This window comes from Dermacentor variabilis, chromosome 6, assembly GCF_050947875.1.
Source record: "Dermacentor variabilis isolate Ectoservices chromosome 6, ASM5094787v1, whole genome shotgun sequence".
Taxonomy (NCBI): Eukaryota; Metazoa; Arthropoda; class Arachnida; order Ixodida; family Ixodidae; genus Dermacentor; species Dermacentor variabilis.
In genome coordinates, this window is record NC_134573.1 from 188003135 (window position 1) to 188029758 (window position 26624).

A 26624-nucleotide genomic window follows, 5' to 3' on the forward strand; every position below is an offset into this window, starting at 1 on the left:
GTGCAAGAGACGTCAGTGGAGAAGTGTGATAGTGAGCAGCTGCTTGTGCGCAGGCACACAGCTACATGCAGTTGTGAAGCCCACACCATACGTAAGCTTGCAGACGCATGCAGACTCACGTCCACGCACCCACGCATGCGCAGACAGTGCGGCACGGCTCATACGCGTCAAAGCATAGCGCAATCTTGGTGAACAGCTGCTCTTTGTTATAGCGCGCTTCGGCTGCCTCGCATCAGCGCGCCTGGCTATGGAGCTACGGTGCGGTACATTCAACTCTCAGTGAAGCAAATTTATACCATGCAAGAACGTGCTTAATCTTTCCTTTTTGTGCTGATCTAACAGCTCTAAGTGTACAACAATTACGTTTATAGATATCGAAGCATTTTGAAACACTGTCAATAACAAAGTACGAACTGGCAATTTGCGAGGTATCTGTGAGTGAGCCCAGTGAATGCGCGCATGGAAGCGCGTCTTTGTGAATGCAAACCACCATTCCTCGCGAGGCGTGGCAGACACAAGGCACGTAGACGCAAGCTTGCGCACATCCGCAAGCGTATGTGTGTTCTGGGCTTGAGAAATACTAGTGTTGCTCAACGACATATTCGATGTGGGAACGTGGGTGTTCTTAACTGTCGCAACCAACAAGTGCTGAACCCCTCAGAAAGCGATGTACTTGGTGCGCAACAATCAGGTATTTTTACGTTTCGGAGACAAATCTAGTTTGTTATATCCATTGGCAGGACAATTTCACTTCGTTAAGACGAGGTCTTGAATACAGTACTCCAGCAGTATGGCGAAAAAATTTTTTATGATCGGTAATTCAATATAAGCGACCACTCGAGAAAAGCTAACGCAACTGAGATTTAATTGTGCCACAACTGCGAGGAAGTCAAAATACAATGTATTCAGTGAAGCAAAACTTTATTCACCTCCAAAAAGGCAGTGATCTTTGGCTGTTTCAAGTTCTTACCGGACACGAGCAACCCCTGCTTTAATTTTAATAAGCATTGCATGAGGCCGTGGTCACAGCCCATGCATTCAACTTTATTTCACAGCAGGCATAGGTACTCCATTGTCTGCACCATAGTTGGCACTTGACGTGGCTCTTCGTCCACCATCTCTTTGTCCACGTTGGGGCCACCAACACTGTCAATTAGTATCTCCACATTCATCACTGGGGCGACCATGGGAGCAGCAGCATCAGCCAACACGAATGTCTCGAAGTCGCCTTCTACCTCTTGGCCAGTTATTTTATTAACAGCCTCGCACAGATCGCTGCAAGTCCAGTCATCATCAGGGTGGTCATCGTAGGGGTCGCTGATGACGGCGTGGAAAAAGCTGGCACACGCAAAGCAGTTGGCGACCTCCGAAGGTGCAAGTTGATTCCATAAGAAGTTCAACAAATCGATCGCAACAAGAAAATCAATGTTTTACCTCTTGCGGGCGTCATATGCTGTGAGCATGCGCGGCAAAAGAGCCTTGCGGTATAGCTTTCGGGTGGTCTCATTGATGCCCTGATCCATCGGTTACAGTACCGCGATTGTGTTTGCAGGCAAAAATTCTACAGAGACTGCCTTGAGGTTGTCGACCTTCCCATGGCTCAAACAATTGTCCATTATGAAAAGCGCTTGCCGATTATTTACGTCGAATCGTCTATCCAGAAAGCACACGTAGTCTTCAAAAATAGCAGCAGTCATCTATGCTCGCTTGTTACTCCTGTAAATGCATTCCTTGAGAATATTTGCATTTAGGAAATATTGCGGCTTCTCCACCTTCCCCAGTATCAACAAGGGAAGATTGTCCTCGCCTGTTGCATTGGCACCAAACAGCACCATTGACGTGCTCCTTGCTCTGTTTTCCTCCAGATGAGGATCCGTCAGCGGCAGTGAACATTCAATTCGGTACCATCTTGTAGAAAAATGCAGCCTCATCTACATTGTAGATGTCTTTGTCTTCTGTGAACCTTGTCTTTGTCAAGGTTCACGGCTGCACTTTCGCCAACGATCTACTTTGAGGTCATGCCGTGTCGTTTCTTGAACTGCTCAAGCCAGCCATTGCTGCACTTGAAATCTGTATGGCCCATTTGGAGGGCGAGAGCTTTGGCTTTTGTAGTAAGTGCAGGTCCATGTACGGGGAGATTTGCACTATTCTAATTCTTCAGCCGCTGTAGAAGTGCATCTACCACTTCAAGGTGTTTAAAATCGCGATTCCTCTTTCTCTTTGCCGAGAAGCTCTTGTCAAAGCCATCCACCACAGCTTTCTTGTTTTTCAATACAGTTGATAAAGTAGACGACGGTATGCCAAATTCCTTCGCTACATCAGTTTTCTCCCAGTCCCCTTTTTTCACTTCCTTTATCAGTAGAACTTACTGCTCCAAAGTCGGACATTTTAGCCCAGAGACTGACGGAGCCATTTATTACTGTAGACCACAAAAGCACACGAGAGGCATGCATAACAAAGAACACACAATCACATGGCCTGCAGCACGGATCCAAATGCATGTGCCATTGGCATCAAAGTGACTGAACGCAGCGGGCGATGCAGAAGGCAGAAGCTTCAAAATATCGTTAGGGCATCTTGCTTACTTCGTCAATGCATGCTGGTGATGGCGACGGTTGCAATGGTGGGCTTGGCATTGGCTTCACATGTAGCAGAAGAAAGGCGATCGGTGTTGTGGAGACCAAGAAGCAGGAACCGCAGAAGGGTGTAAGATTGTGCTCGGGAGGGCAGGCCGGAAGAGGGCAGGCCGGAGGAGGGCAGCTTTGGAGGACCAGCGACGTTGAAACTGGTAGCGAGGAGGCGAGGAGTTGACATGAAGGCAAGCGAGAGGAGTGACTGGCATGCAAACGGCTTGCAGGCTGGAGAGGGTATGAGGAGGGGAAGGCAGTGGCCGCTTTTATAGAGGGGGTCCGGAGGTCACGGAAGACTACAAGAGTATCATGCTGGAAAGAGCCGCAAATGCCATGGCTTGAGTCTGAGGTTGTGTTTGTTGTGCTCAAGAAACGATTAGCCGCTCATTGTGAGTATGCAGCACGATCGTGAAAATGGAACGGTTTTGCAGTATGGGCTTTGCATGATCACTGGAAAAAAATTTTCCGAGGTGTGCAGCTGGAAGTTTGCAAAAGGAAAGTTTTTCGGCGTACCATTGTCGACGACACTGTGCTAATTCTATGGTTCAAGTGTCAGTGTTTCCGCAACGTTGCATCCGCGCCATTGACATTAGGAAAAGGAAAAATTCAGTGACCCTACCACGCATTTAGACCAAGTCGGATGGCGCGAATTGAGCATGACCGGCTTGAGAAAATCGCCGGGAAAGCACCAGCTTGCATTGACCTGCCATGTTGACAGCCTGACTCGGCGCTGGCACCGTTGAATTTTTCGTGTTTTTAGCAAGTTATCGGCTGATTTGCATGGTCAAAACTGCAATGAAGCTTAGGACAGTGTTTTATTGCGATGTAGGCCAATTGTGGCAAGCAGCAAGCAAATTTCTAGACTGGCTTCCCCAAGGTCGTCTTCCCGATTTGTTAACGTAGCTCCTTGCATTGAACATGGCATTTCTAATCGGAGGGACACTTTTTTTGCGCTTTTCAGCATGTTTCAGCGCCAGAAGTGCTTTTTAGAGCAGTAAAGCTTAGTTCAGCGAGTGCACTTCATGGAATGCTACGGCGCAAGTCTTCCCGCAGTCTATTGGCCACTTTTCAGCATCCAAGAGGCAGCGATGTTCTGGCATCACAAAGAATCAGGAAACTTTATTTTCGTGTGGATTCTATCACGGGGAACACCAGCGATGTGATTGTGACCAAGATTAACGGTTCGGGCATCGGGCGTGCTGCACCATGGAATTTGACAGCTTCCGTTCGCTCCAGAGTAAAGTCCCTGTTCCAGCCAGGGGTTGCATTCACTGGCACGACAGCTGGCATCTATGTACCTTCGGGAGCCCAACTTTCTTTCAAGTCTCGCCCACTGCCGTTCCCCCTGAATGACAGGGTCACCCAGGAGCTGCAGTGGTTACAGCGAGAGGGCATCCTGATGCCCGTCAAGACATCTGAATGGGCCGCTCCCATCATACCAGTCCTCAAGCGAGATGGCAATATCAGGATCTGCAGGGATTTCAAGGTTACTATCAACCCTGTCACTACCATTGAGAAGTACCTGCTGCCCTGGATTGACGATCTTTGGTCAGCATTGTCCGGGGTACAGAAGTTCACAAAGGTTGACCTCAGAGACACTTACCAGCAGCTGGTGCACACCACACACTAACCGTTTGGCGGGGCTTCAGCCTTAGCCTTTCTTCAGAGTGAGATGGACAACCTCTTCAGGGGCATGAGGCACGTGGCGGTGTACTTAGATGGCATCCTAGTAACCGGCACCGACAACGGGGACCACCTGCAGAACCTGCACAATGTCCTGGCACCGGTCTCGAGCTCAAGCTGGAAAAGTGCATTTTCCTGACCCCCGGTGTTGAGTATGTGGGACACGTCATTTCCCAGGTGGCCTAGCCCTGGCTCCCCGCAAAGTTGATGCTGTGCTCAAGGCGCCTAAGCCCCAGAACAAAAAGGAGCTTCAGAGCTACCTCGGCCTCATCAACTTCTACAGTAGTTTCCTGCCGAACCTGTCGGCGCATCTACAGCCACTCCATCTTCTGCTTCGAGATGTTCAGCAGTGGTCTGGAAGAAGGAGCAGGACCTGGCCTTCCAGCGCAGCAAGGAACTAATCACCAATGCTCCAGTGCTGGTACACTGTGGGAGCTGTCCTGGTGCACCAGGACAAGGATGGCCAGGAACGCCCTGTGTCATTTGCTTCTCAGCAGCTTCATGCTGCAGAGCAACGCTACAGCCACCTGGACAAAAAAGGCTTGGCCCTCATTTCGGGGTCGAGCGCTGTCACTAGTACCGGTGGGGCCAGAAGTTTGGTCACAGACCACAAGCCGCTATTGGGGCTGCTGGCTGCTGACAAGGCGGTTCCCATGCAGGCGTAATCTCAAGTGGTACGCTGGGTCTTGAGGCTGGCTGCCTACAGCTACCAGCTGGTCTTCCATCCGGGAAAGGACCTGGGACCTGCTGATGCCTTGAGCTGCCTGCCCCTGCCAGAGGTGCCTGCTGCTATTCCAGAGCCTGCTGAAGTGTTCATGCTGAAGCACACGTGCCCGGAGGTACTCTCCAGATCTGCGGTATCACAGGTGACCAGCCGGGACCCAGTCCTGTCTCAAGTGGTCAAGGCGGTGTCCCGAGGGGAGGAGTTCGTTCAGCAGGCCTATTGCCACAAGGTCGCCAAGCTGAGCCTGCAGCAGTGCTGCCTACTGTGGGGTTACAGGGTGGTGATCCCACAAAGTCTCCAGTCCAGAGTCCTGCAGTTGCTGCATGCAGGTCATACTGACGTGGAAAAGACAAAGATGGTGGCCCGGTCCCACGTATGGTGGCCTGGCCTGGACCAGGACGTCGCTCACATGGTGCAGAGCTGCCAAGTCTGCCAGGAGCATCAGCAGGCCTCACGTCATGTGGAGACCACCCCATGACCATTCCCACTGAGACCCCTACCCTGGTCCCGCCTGCATGTGGATATTGGGGGGCCCTTCAAGGGCCATTACTTCCTGGTGGTGGTGGATGCCTTCTCAAAGTGGGTGGAGGTTCTACCTGTCACCACTCCATCAGCAGGCGCGACCATTGCGGCGCTACGACAGGTCTTCACCGCCCAGGGGTTGCCGGACGTCATCGTGTCCGACAATGGTCCTGCTTTCGCCAGTGCAGAGTACCTGGCCTGGCTGACGAACGAAATCCATCGGATGATGGTTCCACCATACCACTCTGCTTTAAACGGTGCAGCCGAGCAGGTGGCACAGACCACCAAGGACAAGCTCAAGAAAAGCCAGGCTGGGAATTTTCGAACGCAGGTTGCCCGGTTATTGTTCCAGTACCAGACCACGCCCCACGGTGTCACTGACTGTGCCCCCTGTGAGCTCCTGCTGGGCCGGATGGTCAAGACACCCTTGGACGTCTTGCATCTGGCCCTCTGATCCACAGCACTTCTGAAGTGGCTGAAGCAGAAGTTGGCTACTGACTGAGGGTGCTGTCCCTGACTGAGGGTGCTGTCACTGGAGCTGGGAGCTCCGGTCTTTGCCAGGAACTTCCATCCTGGCCCACCCTGGTCCGCTGGACAGGTAGTACCTCCTGCCAGCGCCTCATTTCTGCTCGTTTGCATGCCGGACGGGACCACATGGCACCGACACGCCGACCATGTTAGGCCTCGCCTTGGGACCTGGCTTGCACCCTCGACTGCCCCTTCAGAAGTCCAGCTCACAGCAGGACCCTCGCTAACCCTGATAGAGCAGTAGTGAAATGCCCAAGAATCTCTCCTTCCCGGCGGCTGTGGTTGTTGAAGCGGAACCACTCCATTAGTGTGGATGGTGCTGGGTTGAAATGCGAGCGCACTGTGGTGAGCAGCACACTCGGCGTCTTAACATGTGGTGTGGCTGACTTGAGGAGGTCGAGCAGGAGACTGAAGCTGCGAGTGCCGCAGCTGGCCAGGAAAATGTCACACTGTTTGGCCTCGTGTGTGCCATTTGCCCGGAAGAACACATGGACTTGCTCCTTGTAGATTGGCTAGGCGGACCTATCTCCCTCGAACGGCTCGAGCCTTCCGTACAGCGGCATGACGGCAGAAACAAAGGGGCGGTGTTTCGCCGCTCAGTGCGGCGTAGGTCGATCTGTGGGCACTCGCCAGTGTCACAATCCGCCTGTGTGCATGAACGAGGGGGGGGGGGAAGGGGGGGGAAGGCACCTCCTGTCAGAGTGATGCTCTGCAGTGTGGTGGTGGTGAACGGTGACTGTTCGTTGAGACTGTGCTCATCAGGTGTTTATTTGATGCGGTGACCAGTGTTGCCCGCCAAACCTGGCGGGCCAACGAAGGTTAGGCCCAAGGGGGCATCATATGCTTGTCACACTCGGCACTCGCTTGGTGCCCATTACTAGGTAGTTATCGGACATGGGTTTGGTACTTCTGTGGCCTGTTCTGTGGCCTGTTCTGTGCCTGCATGAGGCTAATTCGTTGGTGGTATTAATTCAACACTGCACGCGCAAAAGGGTCACCGCCGCTAGGCGGCGGCGATGCCTCCGTTCGCCACTTCGCTCTAAGCGGGTTAAGCTCTTCGTGCGCTTCAAATAATGCGGCTTAAAATGCATGTGTTTGAGTTGGGTCCGGAAGAAATTTCAAATAAAGCGATATTTCGAGTAAAGCAATTTCATTATAACGAGGAATTACTGTACATGAATCTCTAGGGAGATTTCAAGCAGAATTTCATTTACTTTGTTATATCTTATTTTGTTATTTCCCATTGCGTTATAACAAGGTTCGAGTGTATCTGCCACTGACAATTAAAAAAATTCTGTAAAACTTAGAAATTATCATCTTGTAGTGAAATTTAGATTTCGTTTACTATATATGAAATTTCAAGTGCTGCAGTGTGATTTATCTACAAGGCTGTATGAATAATGTTCCTTTCTTTTTTTTAGTGAGACCTCCTTCTTCCATTAGTACACACAATTTAGTAGTTGTAAGCATACCTTTAGCTAAAAGTTGTGCATCCTTGAAATAACATAGACTATTTCATTCCATATTTGAAAGCACTAAATATGAAATTTGCCTTACCTGAAGTAACCAGTACACAGGCTAAGGATAGTATAGAAAATTACTGGTTACTTCAAATGCTCAAATAGAAATGCAAGCCATCTTAAGTATCCATGCTTTTGGAGCTTTTTAATTAAGATAAAGTTCACTTTATGACCTTATTTTGTGATCTCATGTCTGCACTACAGCTACATCACACTATATTGCCGCCCTCATTTACCTGCCACACCATATTGATATGGCATACTTCCTTGCACCAAATTATATAATTGTGCTGGATAGGTGGGAAAATGATGGTTAGAAATGTCATTTCAGGCCGAACAGACTGCAGAGTACCATCATTGACCAATATACACCCAAATTGTCTTTACTGATTTCAGTGTAACCTTGCAGACCCCGTGTTCTACAAACTGTATTACAAAAAAAATTTTAAGGTGAGGTTATCATAGGGGATATTGAACCAAAATAAGCAGAATCACCAGAATTTTTTCTGGTGATGTGAATAAAGTGGGTGCAGACAGAATGAACACAAGCAGGTCGCAAATTTTATGACTGACAATCTCAATCTTGCTGCAGGAGCTGGAAAAGCACTGGATTGACATAAAAAATGAAGCACTTTCTCTAATGACTGACAGAGGTTTTAAACCAGAAGCTGAGAACCTGAGGGACTCTGGAGATTGGAAGCAGTTTGAAATTTTTGCAAGAGGCAAGTACATCTAGGCATTCGGCGCTATGTGCATTCACTAGAAAATGGCTGTATTATCTACTCTTCTTTTTTTTTTTTTTGCTGACTCAAATCATGTTAAACTGAAAATAATGAACCATTTTAAACCACACCCAGCTGTAAAAACAAATCCCTTCATTGTCATTTCGTTTGGTTTTCGTTTTACTGCATCGGTTTTATTGCTATATGTATTGAAATGCATACACTGCAAAATGCCACCATTGCGTGAAATTTTAGTGCTACGGAGCCAGCAATTTAGCTATTAGAGTCATGTAGTACACTTTATTCTCCTGTTTCCAACATTCTGTATTTGTCTTGAACAGTATTTGTGCTGCAGTTGTGGTTGTGTCACATTAATACATGTGACTTCTGGGTGTTAAAAAATTTTAATTCCTGATTACATGCAAGCCCCAAGTTGAACTTGCCTCATACCATGGTTCTCGTTCCTGCTAAAGATTTAGCAGCGGTCATAAATTAGCATAAAATAAGACCAACTTTTCTACCAGCCACTGTTTTATGTGAAAACCAAACTGTAGCCAACATATAATTATGTCATTGGTGGCAGTCATGCACTCGGGCCAGGCAGCCAGCACGGTAGCATTGGCCGGCTGTCTCTCTGCCATTGTGCATCTTGCCATTACGGAGGTGTATGCCAGTGTGGGAAAACTGCCATTTGTCAGCAACGAGCGTCCAGAAAATGGCAGACAGGGAAATGCTGTGCTATGGTGCTGTACATTTGCCATGCAAACTTGTTTATCTGTTGTTGTTTATTTTAATTTTAATTTAGTTATCATTTTTGATCACCTGTGGGCTACGCGGTGGTATATGCGAAGTTCCACCACCATCATCATCATCAGCCTGTTTTATGTCCACTGCAGGACGACTCTCCCTGTGATCTCCAATTAATCCAGTCCTGCACCAAGTGATTCCAACTAGCGCTTGCAAATTTCCTAATTTCATCACTCCACCTTGTCTGCTGTCGTCATCGAATGCGTTTGCCTTCCCTTGGAACCCATTCTGTAACCCTAAAGGTCCAACGGTTATCTAACCGGTGCATTACATGACCTGCCCAGCTCCATTTTTTTCTCTTATTGTCAATTAGAATATCGGCTATACTTATTTGCTCTCTGATCCAAACAGCTCTCTTTCTGTCTCTTAACGTTATGCCTAGCAATCTTCGTTCCATAGGTCTTTGCGCGGTTTTTAACTTGTTCTCAAGCTTCTTTGTCAGTCTCCAAGTCTCTGCCCCATATGGCAGCACTGGTAAAATGCACTGATTGTACACCTTTCTTTTCAATGATAATGGTAAGCTTCCAGTCAGGAGCTGACAATGTTTGCCGCATGCAACCCAACCCATTTTTATTCTTCTATTAATTTCCTTCTCATGATCAAGGTTCCCTGTGATTAATTGACCTAGGTAAACATACTACTTCACAGACTCTAGAGGCTGACTGGGGATCTTGAAGTCTTGTTCCCTTGCCCGGCTATTCATCATTATCTTTGTCTTCTGCATATTAATCTTCAACCCCACTCTCACACTCTCTTTGTCAAGGTCCTCAATCATTTGTTGTTCTTCGTCTGCATTGTTGCCTAATAGAGCAATGTCATCGGCAAACCGAAGGTTGCTGAGATATTCGCCGCCAATCCCTACTCCTAAGCCTTCCCAGTTTAATAGCTTGAATACTTCTTCCAAGCACACAGTGAATAGCATTGGATAGATTGTGTCTCCCTGTCTGACCCCTTTCTTTATAAGTATCTTCCTGCTTTTCTTGCGTAGAATTAAGGTAGCTGTGGAACCTCTGTAGATATTTTCCAAGGTATATACTTAAGCAGTCTGTAGTACTTGACCACATAATGCCTCTATGACTGCTGGTATCTCTACTGAATCAAATGCCTTTTTGTAATCTATGGAAGCCATATAGACTCTCTTCATCGGGCGAGGAGGATAGGGCGCACGAACAGCCTTTCCTCCTTTCTGGCTTGGGCGATGTGGCACAGCGCTGCTTGAAAGTATTGCTGCCACGTGCTGCGGAACGATTTCGAGATGTTTTAAATCTTACTTTGTGAAATTTACACCATGTCCATTCATATGAGGTCGTCAGGGAAGCCTTTCGGTGTATCGGTAACTACAGTAGGCGGAAATATGTCTTGGGGGCGCAAAAATGTTATGCGCTTTATCAGCCGCGGTGTATGCACATTATCAGTCACGGTGTGTGTATGTGTTGTGAACTATTTTGCTTATGTCGATTTTAATTCAACAAAGAAAACCGTTGTCTCTGTATTACCAGCATTAAATGATAAATCAGCTCACTGTCTGATTGCTTGGCGTAGGGAGTAAAACAAAGCATAAGAGCGCATGCTCGTGCAAGGCCAACCTAAGGCAACCACGAAACATCTAGGTGGCAGGCGCTGTCAAATATTTGTGATGCACCGGCATTGTTCTCATGCATTTAAAGTCTAGTAGGCTTGAAATTACTATATGTCTACGCTAGCCTTCCTGCATGAGGCCAATGACGCTGCTCAACACAGTGATCACCGCAGTTGGTGAACCAGCACAATACAAATGTAAGCTGTGCGCTTCGGCATTGCCTTTTTGGCCTGTATACAGCCATAATATATGAGAGGGAGCGCGTAAAAAGAATGCGATGGCTATTTTTGAGGACAAAATTTCCTTAATACGTGTGAGTGCACCATAGAGAATGAAACGAACACAACTGAAAATATAATTCAGTTATCATCCTCTTTCTCGAAAAAGCAAGAGAAAACAGGCTAATGACGCAATACGACCTCTCATAGTCACGCCACACAATGTTTATAGATATATAACCGCTGATGCCGTATGCTTGGACCATGTGGTATATAGAACAAAGATATCCGTAATCCAGCACCTACCACTGCTTAGGATGCTCGCACAGTTCGTAAACAGGCCCTTTGCTGGACAAGCTTAATTCAGATTGTAAGGTACGCTGCTATTACTTGCCAAAACTATTTTATTCATGGACGGAAACCTCATCCATCGAGCCAAGTAGTCACGTAATGTAACCTGCAGAGAACAGTTTGAACGCTTGTCAAAGTATAACATCACAGCTCCTATCGTAGCAGAACGGTACCCACGCTGTTACGATCGTTGCATATGTTTCATGGCTCCTAAACCGCAGCTTAGAAATAGAGGATAATACTGCAATAAGGTCACATTAGTGAATGGAACATTCAGAAATGTACAGTTGATCTCCGAGGCTGATTGTAGGCTCAAATATGCATGCACACATCGCGCTGCGTGTTTCATCCACCTCAACGCCAGCAGAAACTCCGGCCATGACGCCTTAAACCATTCCAGCACGTCTCACAGAATTGTTTACCACGTAGAAGACACTCCTCATACTAAACTGACCGCATGACCGCGAAAACAAACGGCAGAAACTACCACCGAGCGTATACCTGCCATGCAAAACATCGCTTTCACCCAAGCCAGTATGGCGCTGCTCATAGGCGGCGCCACTGCATTCACAATATGGCGGCACCTACGAAAAAATGGTGTATAGACACGCTTATTGTACTCTGCGGATTTCTCAATAACCTGATTAATGACATGGATGTGATCCACTGTAGAGTATCCCTTCCTGAAGCCAGCCTGTTCCCTTGGCTGACTAAAGTCCAGTGTTGCCCTTATTCTATTGGAGATTATTTTGGTAAATATTTTTTTAATACTGGGAGCATAGAGTTTCATATTACTGTAACTAGAGGGTAATCAGGCACTGCGATTGTTCAACCATCATGGGAATGATGGGAAGTACAGGCTACGGATTGGTATTCTGTTGACTGGCAAACTAGTCTACCGGTATTTTTTGGCAGTTTTGGTTTCGCTCCAAGAGCAATTGCTATAATGTGCAGTGGGATGGTGCAACACAATTTCTCCCTGCCTTTGTTATGTTGCTCGAAGTGGCAATGGCGCACTGGGCCAGCGGCTGGGCCGATGTTTGTGTCGCGGTGTGGTGTCAACGCCTTGATGAGAAAGCGACGGCATCGTAAACTTTAAAAGAATGCATTTTGGCCGTTTTGACTTTGGTTTGTTAAGTGTGTTAGGTTGGTGCTGTAGTGTTACAAGAATTATGAAACTTCAGAAGAGCAAAAAGAAGGCACTACTGATACAAGACAGACACCTGTACTTCTAGTGGCTTGACAATCAAATTTGATTGAGGGCTTCATTATGCATTGCTCGTTTATGTGCTCATTGAAATGCGTGTTTCAGAACATTTGAGAACACAAACTTACTTGTCGTAAGAAAGGTTGCTGCTTCCTGGCTGTAGCCTGCTGTAGCAAAACGGGTAAGTGCAAAGCCATGCCATAACAGCTGCTGGCGCACGCTTCGGAAGTATGCTTCATTATATAATATATAATGAAGCATACTCATAGGAGGCCATAAGCGTCCTAGCTAGCAGTGCAGCAGATGTGCTTAATTAAAAGTACTTGAAGGCGTTCAGCAATTGTGACAGCCGATGCAGCCTTTCGAAAGAGGGAGAGAGTTCGCAAGTGCCTGTCGTTTGCGAGAAAAGTCTCGCGTTTGCAGCGAGCAGGCGTCGTAGCAGATGACACTTGTAGCATTCCTCTCAAAGGCGCAACACATTCTCCCACTACAAAATTTTTATTCCCATAAATACTTGATAAGTATTTTTATACAAGTACATGCATGGTTGTTATTGCTGTTGTAAAAATAAATAAGTTATTCTCTGGCGCTAAATCGGGAACAGAATTGCAGAAGAATGCACACCCTCGTGTGCCCTTGTAGTAAGCCATGCTTCATTCACAAAGTCATACAAAGTTTATGTAATGTGTTGTGCATTATATAAGATACTGCAGAAATAAAATTAAGATTTTACAGGATAATAGTTGAGTATAGCTTCGTTTACTGCACCGCAACGCAAGCAAAGGCTGCTAGTCTAAAGATCGAAGTCAATCCGAAGCCTGTACTTCCCATCATTTTCATGTAGGTTGAGGCAACCCTCAGAGCCCCCGTAGACACTAGCACCACATTTCCCTCTAGGGTACTTATTTAGAAACTATATGACTGGGAGTAAGCTAATGGGCCTATAATTTTTCAATTCTTTGAAGTCTCCCTTTTCGTGGATTAGTATAATGTTTGCATTCTTCCAGTTTTCTGGGACCCTTACAGTTGACAGACACTTTGTATAAAGAGCCGCCAGTTTTCCAAGCATTATGTGTCCTCCATCTTTGATTAAACTGACTGTTATTCCATCTTCTCCTGCCACTCTTCCTCATTTCATGTCTTGCAAGGCCCTTCTGACCTCATTGCTATATATAGGAAGAGTTCCTGTATCCTGTTCATTACTGTTTCTAATTGAGGTATCCTGACAAGTCAGTATATAATTATTTCGCTGTTTTTACTATATCTTAGAGATTGCTGATGATATTACCTTGCTTATCTTTCAGTGTATACACCTTGGTTTGTCCTAAGCCAAGTTTCCTTCTCACTGATTTCAGACCACAACCTTAATTAAGCATGGAACGGACTTCCGATATAACAGACCTCTTTGCTGGAATGTCACAGTCGTAATGAATGTTGACTGTACCACGGCAGCTGGATTTTAAAAAAAAAGGTGCAGCCTGCCGCGTCGGGCGGCCTGCAATGGGAGCGACAGTGACAGCCGTAGTTGCATTCTCGGCCACTTGGCTAGGCCGAACAGTGCTAGTTGCGGGAGACAGGACTTGTTGGGCGACGGCGTTCCAAGCGCGTTCCTGATGCATTTTATATGCCTATCCAAGACAAACAGTCCCAGCTGGTGGTGCTGCAGCGGAGGACAGCATTTTCGATGCACGCAACAGGCCGCACTTTTTTTTTTGTATCCAGTGCCCGTGACTGTACTTACAAGGCACCACATCAGATACACATGCATGTTGGCACTGAAAACAGTATATACTCGTACTGGCACGAGAAAACAGTATATACTCAACCAAAAACGTTGTCTCGCCTTTCAGGTAAAAAAATTGAGAGGAACTGCAGATTGGCTCCTAAAACATGTGCACTCATAGGCCAGATACCAGACGCTGCCGGCTGTAAGAGAGGACAGGTAAGTCATGTGCTTCCCCCAAATGTATCGGCCAGGAAAAACGCCATGATGGCAGAACTTGCAACTGAGAGTAAAACTGAGCTTGCAACCTTAGGGTCTACTGGCAAAACATTTTTAATTATATTTTTCTCTTTAAAGTAGTACATAATCACCTCTCAATAATGATGGTACAAAATCTGCATATACGCAATAATTCATATATAGCAGAATTTTCTCATTTTTGGAGACTAGAACGTATGTACAATAGAACCTCATTCATACATTTAAAAAAAAATAAGAAAACACGAGAAAAGACGTACTACCCAGAAAAATGTACAAGCCGAAGTAACTAAAAAATGTTACATACTCAACTCTTGTTGACATCTACGTAATGTGAAGTGTTGTGCAGATCGTTGCGGCATGTGACACCGAAGCACGTCGAGCTAGTGGTGCTGCGGCGACCCGATACGCATTTTGTTGTTTTCCCATTGTGCGGTGTTTTAGGATGGCGACGGGAAACCAAAGCGAAATAGAGCTGGTGGGCTATGCCAGATGCAGCCAAAGAGAAACGTGATGGTCACATCACGCCACCTGCAACAGGGAATGGCGGCGCGTTTGGATTATCACCTACTAAAAGCATGCAGTATGCTACCAATGGCACTACGCACCACACGCTGTAAACAGATAGGTGAAAATGCTTATCGCAATAGGTTTGGCAGCGATAGCTGTGAATGCGGCGCGTGACGACACAGGAAGAGATTTGCTGGTACCGGAACAAGAAACTGTGCGCGCCGTCGTTTTCAAGTGAGACAGGTGGCTTTATACTGTTCTAGATTGTCTGCACCTCACGTCTTTTCTTGTTTACATGGGATCTAGCGGCCAGAAAATGTATCATACGATCACAGTTTGGCAACGTACTGCACATTGGTGCCGAAATACAGTGTTTTCCGGGAACGTATCTACCGGTAAAAAATTTGCGTAAATCTATTGGGTCATTTTTTGTGTCCTCGATTGCAAACGTTGGCGCCGGGAAAACATATGTAACAGGAATGTATCAACGAGGTTCTGCTGTAGTTGATGGCAGTACAACGGCACAAACTGAATAGAAGTTCATGAGCTCTTTTTTATGCAGTGCAATCTACTGCGCAAAAACTGAGAACAAGAAATTTACAGTGACCTGCATTATTATCCTAACAAACTTTAAAGAAGATCTGGTAAATGCCACTGTTTTGTCTTCAATCATATTCAACAAGGTCACAATGCTTGGTCTGCATCACTCAACAAAACAGATAGCATCATTCTTTGCCTGGTTCATCTGCACTTTTACGTGGTGGTAGGTAGTGGAATCTTTCCACATCTCTGCAGCAGCTTCTCTTCCCTGATGACAAGATGCCCATGTGATGGTTCCCCCTCTTCCCTCTCGCCATTTTTTAGAGCGCAGCTCTTAAGCACTCGCTCCTGTGTTGTGTCGGCGTACCTCGGCGGCGCCATTATACCTCGTAACGAAGCAAACGAGCACAGGTGAAAGATTCAAGAGTACACAGGGCACAGCGATAGATGAAAGAAGAGCACACAAGGATGAAAGTGGAGGAAGAATCTACAGGGAAAGCATGAGGTGAGGAGGGAAGTGGAGGAGGAGCAGAGGGGAAACGGCCTGCACATGTGCTGAGTTGCCAGAGGCCACGGCATGTGTGCAATCTTGTCTGCGCTTTCGAGGGAGGCCAGGGTGCCGTGAGGTGTTGAGGGCTACGCTCGTCCGTGGCATCAGTGGATGAGATGAGTCAGCGGTACCAGCCTGTGTGACGTGTATCACTGCTTCTGCAAGGGGCAATGGCAAATGGCTACAAGTAAGGCTCAATGTGATGCTCCCTTGGGTGTTGTCGCCGCTGACACTGGTGGCACGATTTCCCCACGACGAAGGGCCACTCTTCTCATAGATGGAAAGAAAGCGTGAGAAGAAAAGTGTAGTGCCGCGCAAGAGGGGTTGGGCGGCGACGATGGCTACAATATAGCACCAGAGTAGCGTGTGTCCTCTGTAGGGAAACAAAGTGCGATACTCACAGCATTCTCTTCCTAACATAAACCATGTACCCTATAATCATAATACTGACACATGTACTTGTTTATCTTTATCAAGTGACCACATTTCACTGTCTAACAAATGTTATCGCTCAGCGCAGGACATGCCTGCATGTAGTATTGGAAGTTTCTTTAACGTTATCAATGATTATATCCGCTGTCTGTTGTGAGTAAACCTTGCGTAATCTGATTGCATGTATGCGTGATGCGAATTGTGTAGGAATTTCTGGAAGACACGTGGGCACCAGCAATTACTCTGGAACCTTCGATGGCTCGTATATAAATGCTGGTGCGCTTCACCCGTTGATCAGATTTTCACCGATCGCCGACAGTGTTCGCCGCTATCATTGTGCTTTGAGTGTAGCCTGTTATTCTGGGCACAGGTTCACCCAATAAAGAGTTAGTTTTGCCATTCACAGTCTTGCTACTGTGTTCTTGACCATCACTACCACGTGACATCTGATGTGCTGTGCATTCATGTACCGGATGCCCCTGACTAGCCGTGATCAAAGCCCGGACTGTGAAGAAAACACCAACGTTGTCCCGGTCCATCGAGCAAGCCGCATGCTATAAAACACCTGCCCTCAGTACATGGACTTCTACCATGGAAATGCCTGCCCCCGGAACATGGACTTCTACCTGAGACAACCAAGAAGATCGTGGGCAGGTCTACAACCACAATGGCAGCCCCAGTGTCCCCAGGCATGGTGCTGCAACAGCTAAGAGAGCCACCGGCCTTTTGTGGATCACCATTTCAAGACCCAGATAACTGGTTGGAAACATACAAAAGGGTTGCTGCATTCAACAACTAGAACTCCAACGACATGCTGCGGCATGTGTACTTCGCCTTGAAAGATGCCGCCAGGACGTGGTTTGAGAACCAAGAATCGACCCTGACTACATTGGACCTGTTCAGCGGTGGCTTCCTGCAGACCTTCACGAGCGTCCTGTGCAAAGAGTGAGCCCAAGCTCTGCTGAAAACCCGCATGCAGCTGCCAAACAAGAACATCGCAATCTTTGCGGAGGAAATGACTCGCCTCTTCCGCTATGCTGACACCGACATGTCTGAAGAAAAGAAAGATCAGTTCTTGATGCGGGGTGTGAAAGCACAACTATTCGCCGGATTGATATGCAACTCACCCAAGACTGTCGCTGAAATTGTTTCGGAGACCACAACAATCGAGAAAGCATGTGAAATGCGCACCAGGCAGTACAACTGGCCTGCACTGACAACAAACTCCGTCGAAGCTCAAGCGCTATGCGCCGATGACCCGCACGAGATGATCAGAGCGGTCGTACGGGAACAGCTGCAGAATTTGTGCCCAAGGTCGCAGCCCTAGGTGGCCTCGATCCCTGACGTACTTAAAGAAGAGCTTCAGCGGTCACTAAAAGTACCAGAAGTTACAGCATCGCTGCAAACCCAGCCGGAAGTGATGACCTACGTTGCCGCCACCCGTTGTCAAGGTCTGCTTCAGCGACCATGGTGCCAGGGCCCTGTAACGCCTTAATGTCATCGTCCACCGCCATTGCCTAGCGCAGCTACCTGAGGAAGACGGACATTTGGCATACCCCCGACCACCGCCCGCTCTGCTATCACTACAGGGAAACTGGACATGTCTACCGCTGGTGCCCATACCGCGACTTCGGACTACAAGGGTTCGCCGTGAATGCACCCCACCCACAGCAAGGGGAACAGCCACGTGATATCGCTGACTACCTCGCCGTCACTCAGTGGAACCCTCGATGACCATCCGATTCGCCTTCACCAGGGGGCTACCTGTCACCGCAGCGCCGGCTGTGTACTGGAAAATAAAAGCAGCAATCAATGCAGGTGCGGTTGCTGTTCGTCGATATGATGAAGATCCTCCGGTGACGATGAAGATGCTGAAGAAACTCGATAACATAATGACACGCCGCCATCCTGACGAAGCCTGGAAGCAAAGAATGCACTGACCGAAGACCTGACAGCACAACGTACCAGGCGCATTTCAACGCGACATAGCCATGGTTCGATGCCAAGACCTAACTGCAACGCAAGACAAAGAACCACTGACCTTGACCTGCTTCTCGACAGCCACGCAGTCACCACATTAGTAGATGCTGGAGCCAGGTACTCCGTCATGAGTGGACCCAGTGGAAGAAAGTTAAGACTGCGTGGGAAGATCCTCAAATCCAGACAGCTGGATGACACCTGATAACACCGACTGAAATCTGCATGGCCAGAATCAGTGTTAGACCACACCTACCCTGCTACCTTCGTTATCCTCCAACAATGTTCACGAGTCGTCATTCTCGGCATGGATTTCCTGAACCAACATGGCACATTCATCGACCTGAAGTTGAAGTCGATAATTCTGTCGAAAGATCAAGCGATACAGCCAGAGAGCTATCATACTCACCACGTCTTGGGTGTGCTCGAAGATCAAGTGAGCATTCTGCCTCGCTCCAGCATTGTTATTTCTGTCAGCATCGAAACACCCGCAGGCGTAGAAGGTGTCACCAAGGGCGACCAACGTCTACTGCTCGATTGTGATATTTGCGTCACAAGAGGGATCGCTCAACTGCACGAAGGGAAAGTGGAAGTGATGCTTACCAACTTTAGCCAGGAGTTCAAACACATCAGCAAGGGCACGACGATTGCGTACATCGAGCAAATTGTGGAAACCAGCACTGCGTTTGTCCTCTCGGATTCTGTCGCATCTACCTCGACGACCATAGTTCCCTAACCAGACTTCGACATAAATCCAAGTTTCCCCATGAGTAAGCACCAACAGCTCAAAAGTCTTCTCCGAAGATACAAAGACTGCTTTTCAATGTCATTGAAAATTCGACAAACACCAGTTGCAAGACATCTCATAATGTATATAATGTACATCCCATACTTATGTATACTACGCACATGTAATTATCTGTATGTTTACTAATATATAAATAAATTGTGAAATTATGAAATTATAATTATAATAACAGAAGAACTTACTCGACCATTCCGCCAGAGCTCTTACAGAGTTTCAACACAAGAACATGAAGCTATAAGGCAACAAGTCGATGAAATGCTGCGCGACGACATCATCCAGCTGTCGAAAAGCCCACGAGCATATAGTCTTGGTGAAGAAAAAGGACGGAACCTTGCGTTTCTGTGTCGATTATCCTCGATTGAACAAGATCGCAAAGAAGGATGTATACCCCCCTCCCACACATAGACGATGCATTAGATCAGCTCTGCAACGCTAAGTACCCCTCGTCGATGGATTTCAAGACTGGCAGACAGAAATCAACGAGCGGGATCATGAGAAGACTGTCTTCATTACAACGGACGGGCTCCATGATTTCGAGGTCATGCCATTCGGATTGTGCTCGGCACCTGCAACATTGCAACACCTGCAACAACTGCAACACCGGGAATTTCAACAATCACCTTAGGCAGCTTGGGACAGTACTAGAGGCCATCAAGTCATCAGGGCTCATTCTGAAGCTGGAAAAGTGCCGCTTCGCTTATGATAAGCTTCTGTTTCTGGGCCACATCATCAGCAAATCTGGAGTCCGCCCTGATCCGCAGGAGACATCTGCCATCGCTGAATTCCCACAGCCCACTGACAAGAAGGCAGTGCATAGATTCCTTGGCTTGTGTGCCTATTGCAGACGCTTCATCAAGAACTTTTCGCACATCAATGAGCCATTACCTTTTCTCACGAAATCTGATGTCAATTTCAAGTGGGTTGCGCTGCAAGCTGAAGCCTTGCAAGAGCTTAAACAGCAGCTGTAGTCCCCAACAGTGCTCTCCCACTTTAACAAAGGCGCCGACACCAAAGGTGATATCCACACCGACTCAAGTTGCCTAAGCCTCGGCTCCATCCTCGTCCAAATGAGACAAATTTGAAAGTGCTTACGCTAGTTGGTCACTGTCGAAAGTGGAAACCAATTATGCTACAACGGAAAAGGAATGCCTTGCCATCATTTTGGGCTACCACGAAATTCTGCCCCAACCTTTATGGCAGGCCCTTTAAAGTCATAAGCAACCACCACGCCTTGTGTTGGCTGGCAAATTTGAAGGACCTTTCAGGACGCCTCGCACAATGCAGTTTGAGACTCCAGGAATACGACAGAACCATCGTGTACAAATGCGGCTGGAAGCACTCTAATGCCGACTGCCTATCACGCGCCCCACTGACCCGCCGCCGCAAGACAACGAGTATGACGGCACCATCCTAGGAACAATAAGTGTGGAAGACTTTGCTGAACAGCAACGAGCAGACCCAGAGCTAAAAAACTTGGCTGCGCATTTGGAAGGTAACAGCAACGTTGTCCCTAGGCCATTTAGGCAAAGATTGTCTTCGTTCTACCTGCAGAACAACGTCCTCGTAAAGAACTTCTCACCAGTCCTCGCCAACTACTTTCTTTTTGTTCCCTCAGCACTGCATCCAGAAGTACTGCACGCCCTACATGATAATCCGACCGCTGGGCACCTCGGATTCTCTCGGATGGCATCGAGGATGCAGAAAAAGTATTTTGGTTGAGTCCTTTTCAGAAATTTCGACCTATTAACCTCTACCTTCGTGCTTTGGCACAGAAAACTGTACATGCAGAAATCAGGTGTTTGTATGGGCTCTTAAGAGCGTGGCACCAATATTAAGTTTTATTTTTCTTGACGTGGTAGATAGTGCTGTAAACGCGAAACTTCAGGAGGGTGTATCAGTCTTCAGATATGTGGACGATTATTAGATTTTTATTGACAAATCACACGTGTGTCGCACATTAATGAAGACATTGTTGTTTGCTTTGAAAAAGAAGGCATGGGTATAAAATTCACCTCTAAGGTGTCGAGTAACTATAAACTATATTTCCTTGATGTGTGCATGAATTTTGGTGCAGATCATGTTTGCTGGCAGTGCAATCCACGATCTACAAAACCAGTTTTAGAGTTCTTGTTGGGGCACTAAAAAATTGTAAAGCACGGAATAGTTCTGTCATCTTTACGCGCGGCCTGGGAAAAAAGTTGTGTGCACAAGCTGAGCATGAGTTTCCAAATGCAAGTGGAATGTCTTAAGGCGGCAGGTTACCCTATGCTCCTCATCATATCAGTTTGTGAAAAGCTCATGCGCATTGTAAGGCAGGAAATTGCGGGCACCATCCTTCTTCTCAAAATGAAGCAAACAAAAAATTGGCAGTTATTCCCTATGTACATAAAAATTCACATGGCCTAAAAAATGTGGCAAAGTGTTATGGCGTTGGGCGGCACTTTCTGCACCATACAGGCTTAGTCGTATTTCTTCCATTGTGCACAGAAGGGCAAGGGCCATGTCATTGGGTGATAGAAAATGCATCCAGAAACATGTTAATTGTTTTGTTGATTGTGTCTCAGAAGCAGTATACAAGAGTCCCCTAAGCTGTGGTCATATGTACATTGGCCAACCAGGCTGATGTGTCAATTTACGCCTCAGAGAGCACAAAAATTAATTAAACGGCACATCATCCTCTCACCTTGCCTCACATTATAACTCATGTCCGTGTAAATGCATCTTCAAAAACATGCTCATTTTGTTCCATCACCCTAACCAAACCACACGAGAAATCTCGGAAGCCTATGATATCGCTAAGAACACTGCACTGTAAGCCAACCACCCTTATTACTGCATGACAAAGAATTTAGTTTTGTTAATCAATGTTAGCACGTGCCTTGGATGTATGCTTGTTTTGTACCTTGTCTTGACATGTATCGCGCCTCCATTTTTTAACATGTATTTTTTCCATAAGTGCAGTAAGTATCAGTTGTGAGTGAGCGTGTGTGGTGTGTGTTGCTTCTTTTATGTATGTATGTATTTACATACATAAAATTAGAGTAAATTATGTATTTACTCTAATTTAACCCGCACTACTTTTTTTGATAGAACGGGTCCGAGAATTTCGTGCGCTTTAGAATCAAGTACAACCTTAAATCTGCATTACCATATCGCCATCGGCATTTCAAGATTGCCACCTCGTACGTGCTTCGAGCCTAGCTGCCATAGCTTCGTCCATGCGCTGTAGTAAGTGTGCTTAAGTCAGTCAGTCCACCGTTTATCTTCCTGTTTTTTGTGTTTTCTCTATCAACATGGAAGTGCCGACTGCAAAGACATGCCGAGTTCATCATGATGCCGTAACTGAAAGGCAAGCGATCACATGTGCAGAGCAGAGACGGACGGAAATCGGGCCACATCATGGGCATTCGGAGTTCCCGAAACTTGCGTGCGGGACGCGCTAACAGGAGAGGCGTTCTACATCGGTGGCTGCTAGATACGGTGTGGCCGCGCAGCCCCTATTTTGAAAGGGATCTGCGGCAGAGACAAGAGTCCACGCATCTAGGCTCACCCTGCTGTGTTCTCGTCGCTTAGTTTGCGTCGAAGCGAGAGGTCGCACAAAGGTCAATTCTCTCGCTCCTGCTGCCGCACCTCCTCACTCCAGCGTTTAAAGAGCTTCTACGATCATTGAGGGAGACGTGTTCATGCTTGTGTGCGCGTGAAACCATGCTTATTAATTTAGTTAGTAAACAAATGTTTAAAAGTTCATACGGCCGATAAAATTACTATCCTTACTTTTCGTATAGCTGTCTACTAATTTGCTATCATAATCGATGCTTCGCCTTTCATGTGAAACTGCGACTTTTTTATTTATTGCAACTTTAGTGCATTGGGAATGAATCTTTGTTTTTTCCAAATGAGTGAAAGTTGTATTTCTGTATGAAAGAATGAGATGAACAGTACTGTAAAGGACTTTTCTTTCTTTAAGTCATGGCAAACGGGTGCAGGTTACGATCGAGGGCGCATTAGGATCGAGTTAATATGGTATTACTGGCCGTGCCTGACCGCCGACATTCCCCATTACTTCAAGACACGCCGAGACTGTCAGCTATGAAAGACACCACCGACAAGGCCAACGGATTACTACAGATGATTGAGCCTCCTTGCCAGCCATTCCAGCAGATAGGCATGGATTTGTTGGGACCCTTTCCGACGTCAACATATGGAAATAAGTGAATCGTCGTGGCTACCGTCTACCTTACTCGATAGGCCGAAACAAAAACTCTGCCTGAAGATAGTACGGGCGAAGTTGCTAAATTCTTTGTCAAGAACACCCTGCTGCGACATGGTGCCCCAGAAGTCCTCCTCACCGATAGAGGCACGGTCTTCACTGCAGAGCTCACCTAAGCCATTTTGCAATATAGCCAGACAAGCCACAGGAGGACAACTGCCAACTCCCCCCCCCCCCAGACAAATAGTCTTACGGAGTGGCTGAACAAGACCCTCGCCAACAATATTGCAGTGTACATCGATGTCAAGCACAAGATGTGGGATGCCGTCTTGCTGTACGTAACTTTCACTTACAACACAGCGGTACAAGAAAGAGCGCAGATTGGGCCGTTCAAGCTGGTTTACGGAAGGAACCCGATGACAACTCTCTACGCCATGTTGCTGAACATCACGACAAAGAGAATCTTGACATTGCCGCATATCTACAGTGTGCTGAAGAAGCCCGACAGCTCGCCCGCCTGCGCAGAGAATCAGCAGAGGACTGACAGCCAGCACTACAACCTCCGACGACGATACGTGGAGTACCAGCCCGGCAACCGTGTTTGGGTTTGGACCCTAATATGTCGACGAGGTCTTAGTGACAAACTTCTGCGATGCTACTTCGGACTCAGCATCATCTGACGAATTGGCGCACTGGACTATGACGTCGTGTCAGATGGTATTTCACTATCACAGTGGCGCCGCTCATGACCTGAAATAGTACATGTTGTGTGGCTTAAGCCATTCTGCAAGCGCTGACAAATTTGGGGCTTTGTTTCATTGTTACTTTTTCTTTGCTAAACGTGCTTTTGTTTTTTCGCTTTCCTGTTATGTTTGTAGCATCGGGACGATGTTCTTTGAGGAGTGGGTATTGACATGTGTATTCTTTACCTTTATCGTGTGATCGCGTTTCATCGTCTAACAAATGTTATTGCTCGGCACAGCACGTGCCTGCATGCATCAGAAGTTTCTCGAATGTTATCAATGGTTCTATCCACTACCTGTTATCGCCAAACCTTGTGTAATCTGATTGCATGTATGTGCAACACAAATTGTGCAGAACTTTCTGGAAGACACGTATGCACCAGTGATTACACTGGAACCTTCGATGACTCGTGTATAAAAGCCGATGCGCTTGACCAGCTGATCAGATTTACGATGATCACAGACTCTGTTTGCCGCTATCATTGTGCTTTGAGTGTAGCCTGTTTTTCTGGGAACAGGTTCACCCAATAAAGAGTTAGTCTTGCCATTCACAGTTTTGCTACTGTGTTCTTGACCGTTACTACCACATGACAATACAAAATATTGGCGCGCAAAATGGAAATATTTGTAGAGCTGTGTTCAAACTTCGCATTAAGGAGTATCATAATCATCAGCGAACTTTTTCTCCTGTACAAAGATGGCAAGCAATGATTCAGGCCAAAAAATACAAACACAACCTGATAGTTAAATCTGAGCGACAACAAAGCGGCGGTAATCTCAAGATCTTTGTATAAATGTTGCTAGAATAAAAATAAAGGTCATTGTAGTGTAGTGCTCAACTTGATTATCATAACATGACAACACTCTATCTGTGCCATTTGCGTTTAATGTATGCAGCATCCCTGTGTCTCTTCCCCTTGAAGAAGGTGACTAACTTTTGTGTCTCGTTCCAGGCAAAATTTTCAGTCATGCACCCAGGCACCCACGTTTGGGCACATGTGGGGCCAACAAACTGCAGGCTTCGCTCACACCTTGGACTTGTAGTGCCACCGAAAGTTCGCATCCGAGTTGCCAATGAGACAAGGTAGCATAGTGTTGCTGGTATAATTAAAATACAGTAATCCCTCATTATAACAAAAATCACTTTACTTGAAATATTGCTTTATTCGAAATGGCTTCTGCTGCCGCCTAGTGGCGGCGACCCTTTTGCGCATGCAGTGTCAACTTAATACCACCGACGAATTAGTCTCACGCAGGCACAGAACAGGCCACAAAAGTACCAAACCCGCGATGGATAACCGCCTCCTAAAGTGGTACTAAGCGAGTGCCGAGTTCTCCCAGCTGTTTACTGCGCAGTGACCGGAAGCTGTCAAATGCAATGGCACAGAGTGCCTGATGCCTGAACTGTTATTCTCAGTTTACATCACATCACTGGTGTCCCCCATGATAGAATCCACAGGAAAATAAAGTTTTCCTGATGCTTTGTGATGCCAGAAAAGTGGCCAAAAGATCGCAGGCGGACCTGTTGCATTCCATGGGATGCGCTCGATGAGCAAAGTTTTACTGCTCTAAAGAGAACTTCCGGTGCTGAAACATGCCAAAAAGCACAAAAGAAGTGTGCCTATGATTATAAGCGCCATGTTCGATGCAAGGAGCTACATTAACAAATCGGGAACACAACTGTGGGGAAGCCAGTTCAAAAATTTGCTCACCACTCACCATAATTGGCCTGCACCGCAATAAAACACCGCCCCTAGCTTCGTTGCACTTTTGATAGTGGATATTGACCGATAGCTTGCCAAAAACATGAAAAATCCAAGTGTCGCAAGCAGCGAGTCAAACTGTCAACATGGCGGGTCAATGCAAGCTGGTGTTTCCTCGGCGATTTTCTCAAGCCAGTCATTCTCGATTCGCGCCATCTGACTTAAGACAAACAGTCTAAAAAATAAGCACAACAAATACAACCTCAGACTCGAGCCACAGCATTTGCGGTGCTTTCCAGCATGATACTCGGGTAGTCTTCCATGACCTTTGGACCCCCTCTATAAAAGCAGCCACTGCCTTCCCCTCCTCATACCGTCTCCAGTCTGCAAGCCATTTGCACACCAGTCACTCCTCTCACTTTCCTTCATGTCAACTCCTCGCTTCCTCGCTGCCACTTTCAACATCGCTGGTCCTCCAAAGCTGCCCTCTTCCTGCCTGCCCTCTTCCGGCCTGCCCTCCCTATGGGTGTCCTTCCGCGGTTCCTGCTTCTTGGTCTCCACAACTACGATCGCCTTTCTTCCACTACACATGAAGCCGATGCCAAGCCCTCCATTGCAACCATCACCATCACCAGCACACACTGACGAGGTAAGTAAGATGCCATGACGACATTTTAAA

The 26624-nt window shown here is 47.0% G+C and overlaps 1 protein-coding gene across 6 annotated transcripts in view; it reads left to right on the plus strand.

The window, feature by feature from the left end:
• LOC142585967 (aspartyl/asparaginyl beta-hydroxylase-like) overlaps nt 1-26624 on the plus strand; it is a 67564-nt gene that overhangs the window by 37855 nt on the left and 3085 nt on the right. For 3 of the 6 annotated variants that reach the window (XM_075697109.1, XM_075697108.1, XM_075697110.1), the window contains exons 11-13: nt 8200-8329; nt 14342-14433; nt 25196-25326. In XM_075697109.1, the coding sequence (XP_075553224.1) occupies nt 8200-8329; nt 14342-14433; nt 25196-25326 (353 nt within the window). Of the gene's footprint in view, nt 1-8199; nt 8330-12596; nt 12677-14341; nt 14434-25195; nt 25327-26624 lie in introns of those variants that run through there. The other 3 variants (XM_075697112.1, XM_075697111.1, XM_075697113.1) reach the window with 3 other exon arrangements.